Source organism: Aedes aegypti, chromosome 3, assembly GCF_002204515.2.
Source record: "Aedes aegypti strain LVP_AGWG chromosome 3, AaegL5.0 Primary Assembly, whole genome shotgun sequence".
Taxonomy (NCBI): domain Eukaryota; kingdom Metazoa; phylum Arthropoda; class Insecta; order Diptera; family Culicidae; genus Aedes; species Aedes aegypti.
The window spans coordinates 313396821-313399424 of NC_035109.1; the positions used below are offsets into that span (position 1 = coordinate 313396821).

Sequence of the window (2604 nt, forward strand, 5' to 3'; positions counted from 1 at the left end):
TAGGATTCTCCCGGAAAATCATCGAGAATTGTTCCGGAAATCCTTCTAAAATTCTTCCAGACATCCTTCAAGGATTGGTTTCCCGGTGTGTTCTCCTAAATCCTGGATATTTCCCGTATTTTTGCCGGTCATTTGTTATTCTCGGGTTTTTCCCGCTTTTCCCGGACTTTCCCGCACACCCTGTACGGTACCCCACATGCATTTTACAATGACAGACTTTCCCATCTAATCCATCCACATTCTTCGATTTTTGCGCCACTCAAGAAGTTTAACCTTCTCAAACCAATCTATTCCATCCACTTCAAAAGTCACTTCATAAGTAGTAAGTACCTACTATATAAAGCGAAGCCTACGGCAGCTGATCGCTACCATTTGCAGTCGAAACCGTGACAGGAATCATCCATTTCAAGATGATGGTAAACCTTCATAACGCCTGATATTCTAAAACTGGTACGTACTTATTATACATTATGATTTACAGAACAAATTCGCCATTTGCGCTGTCTTTGTCGCTTTGTGCGCCTTCCGGATATTCGCGCTGCCAGTGGTCCCCAACGCTAGCGATGCCGAACAACAGAGCGGAAATTTCGAGGGAGACATGATTCTTTCCAAGGAGCAACGCCAGGCCCTAGCTGGAATGCGCAACGGACTGTTCGACGATCAGTACCGATGGCCGAACAACACTGTCTACTATCGGATCATTTCGGATAATTTCAGTAAGTGAATTTCATTTATACAGGTGAATACTTGCACATAACCCCAAACAGAGCTTTTGTTTAGTTTTTGATGTCTAAAATGAGTTTGTAAGGGCGGCGTCTTCTGAAGTGTTGGAGAGTATTCCATAAGCTTTATTTTGATGTAAAGAATAATAGTGATCTATTATAATACTTACTCAAATATTATACTGCCGTGAATCGCAAGTCAGTCCCATCTGCATTTTCGTCAAAATTGAGTTGAGTTCAGTTTTCAACATATCTTCCTATGCTTTTTCAGCTACATCAATGAGATAATATGATTTGTTCGGAAAAAATAGGAAAAAACAGCAAGTCAAATTGTCCCATAATGAAAAGTAACCGCATATCAGTCCCATTACAGATTTCCGCCTCGAATAGCACAAAAATTAGCCGATCTTTGATTTTCTTTATATTTTTCTCAGAAAGATATCGTAGTGAAAAGCAAATTGCGAAAGTTTCATTAAGATATTAACATGTTCCAATCCTCTGGAATTTTTTGAATATTCGTATGAAAAACGATTTCCGAAACTTCACAGCCCATTTTCTCAATGCCTACTTTTTACAGATGGGACTGACTTGCGATTCACGGCAGTATAGCAGTCTTCAACAAATTTGTAGGTAACACCCTATGTTTATGTATTTTGGACAGAGCGTTACGCGTATATGACTTGACCACTTCCATTTGGTTTGTCGAAAATGGCCAAATCATATACGCTTAACGGTCTGTCCAAAATACTTTGATTACCCTAAGTCTGTGGAACTTATTTTTTGTCTTAAGCGCCATATACCACTATTAACTTAATTGAGAGATTCTGAATCCATAGCCGCTTTTTGAAATATCATGGCACGACTACTTTTTGATATAAACGGACACTTTCAGCTAAGGGGATGGCAAATTTTGCATGAGGCATGTAATTCTCATTGTTCGAAATGACTGTATGCGAAACATTTTTATGCAAAATGTCTTACCCCTTCCAGCTACTTACCTTCTCTTTTGAATAGCCACGGAACAGGTCAACTACATTCGCCGAGGCCTGGACACCATTTCCGACGTATCGTGCATTCGATTTGTGGAAGCAGCTGAAAACTCAACGGCGTACATTCGCGTCCTCGGAAATGAAGGGGGATGCTTCTCGGAGGTCGGCTACACCGGAACCGTGCAGGACTTGAATTTGGCGCCCAATGAGCTGGAAAATGGTTGCTTCCGGTTGGGAACGATAATGCACGAGTTTTTGCACGCCCTGGGATTCTACCACATGCAGAGTGCCTCGGACCGGGACGACTTTGTCACGATAGTGTGGGAGAAAATCGAACAGCAGCATCAGCACAATTTCGAAAAGTACAACTCCAGTTTTGTGTCCGCGTTCAACGTTGAGTACGATTATGGAAGTGTGCTGCACTACCCGAGGGTGTCTTTCAGCATCGATGGCAGCGCGACAATCATCCCGAAGGTTGCCGGCGTCACCATTGGACAACGGAAGGAAATGAGTACCAGTGACATTACCAAGCTCAATAGAATGTACCATTGCGAATAAAAGCACGTGCTGTATCTGTTCTTATAATCTACAATCGATTGTTTGCTTACCAATGCTGAGGTTGTTGGAATGTGTGTGCAGAAATGAACCTCTCAACTTCAAGTACTATCCTAAACGACGCATGTTCTACACGCGGTTCAAATTGGATCATATAGATAAGCCATTAGACCATTACACTTAGGACAAAGTAACTACAAGAAGAGTTATTGTGGATGTGGTGTAGCCATTCTGCGCAGCAGCCTCGTTGCTTGCAGGCACACGGGCGCCGTGTACATTTTTTTGTGCGTCTGATTTTTCTCGAGATGTGTCTCAATCTCAATGCGTCTCATGCGTTC

General features: G+C 42.2%; 1 protein-coding gene across 1 annotated transcript; it reads left to right on the forward strand.

The window, feature by feature from the left end:
• The first annotated feature begins 302 nt into the window (after positions 1–302).
• On the forward strand, positions 303–2303 carry LOC5564567 (seminal metalloprotease 1). Its single transcript, XM_001648865.2, has 3 exons — positions 303–416; positions 482–716; positions 1737–2303. The coding sequence occupies exons 1-3, from the start codon at positions 411–413 to the stop codon at positions 2267–2269; spliced, it is 774 nt and encodes a 257-aa protein (XP_001648915.2). The 5' UTR covers positions 303–410; the 3' UTR covers positions 2270–2303.
• Positions 2304–2604: the final 301 nt, after the last annotated feature.

Coding starts and splice junctions, on each gene's coding strand:
- LOC5564567 (XM_001648865.2), top strand. Junction 717..1,736: donor GATCATTTCGGATAATTTCA/GTAAGTGAATTT, acceptor TCTTTTGAATAG/CCACGGAACAGGTCAACTAC.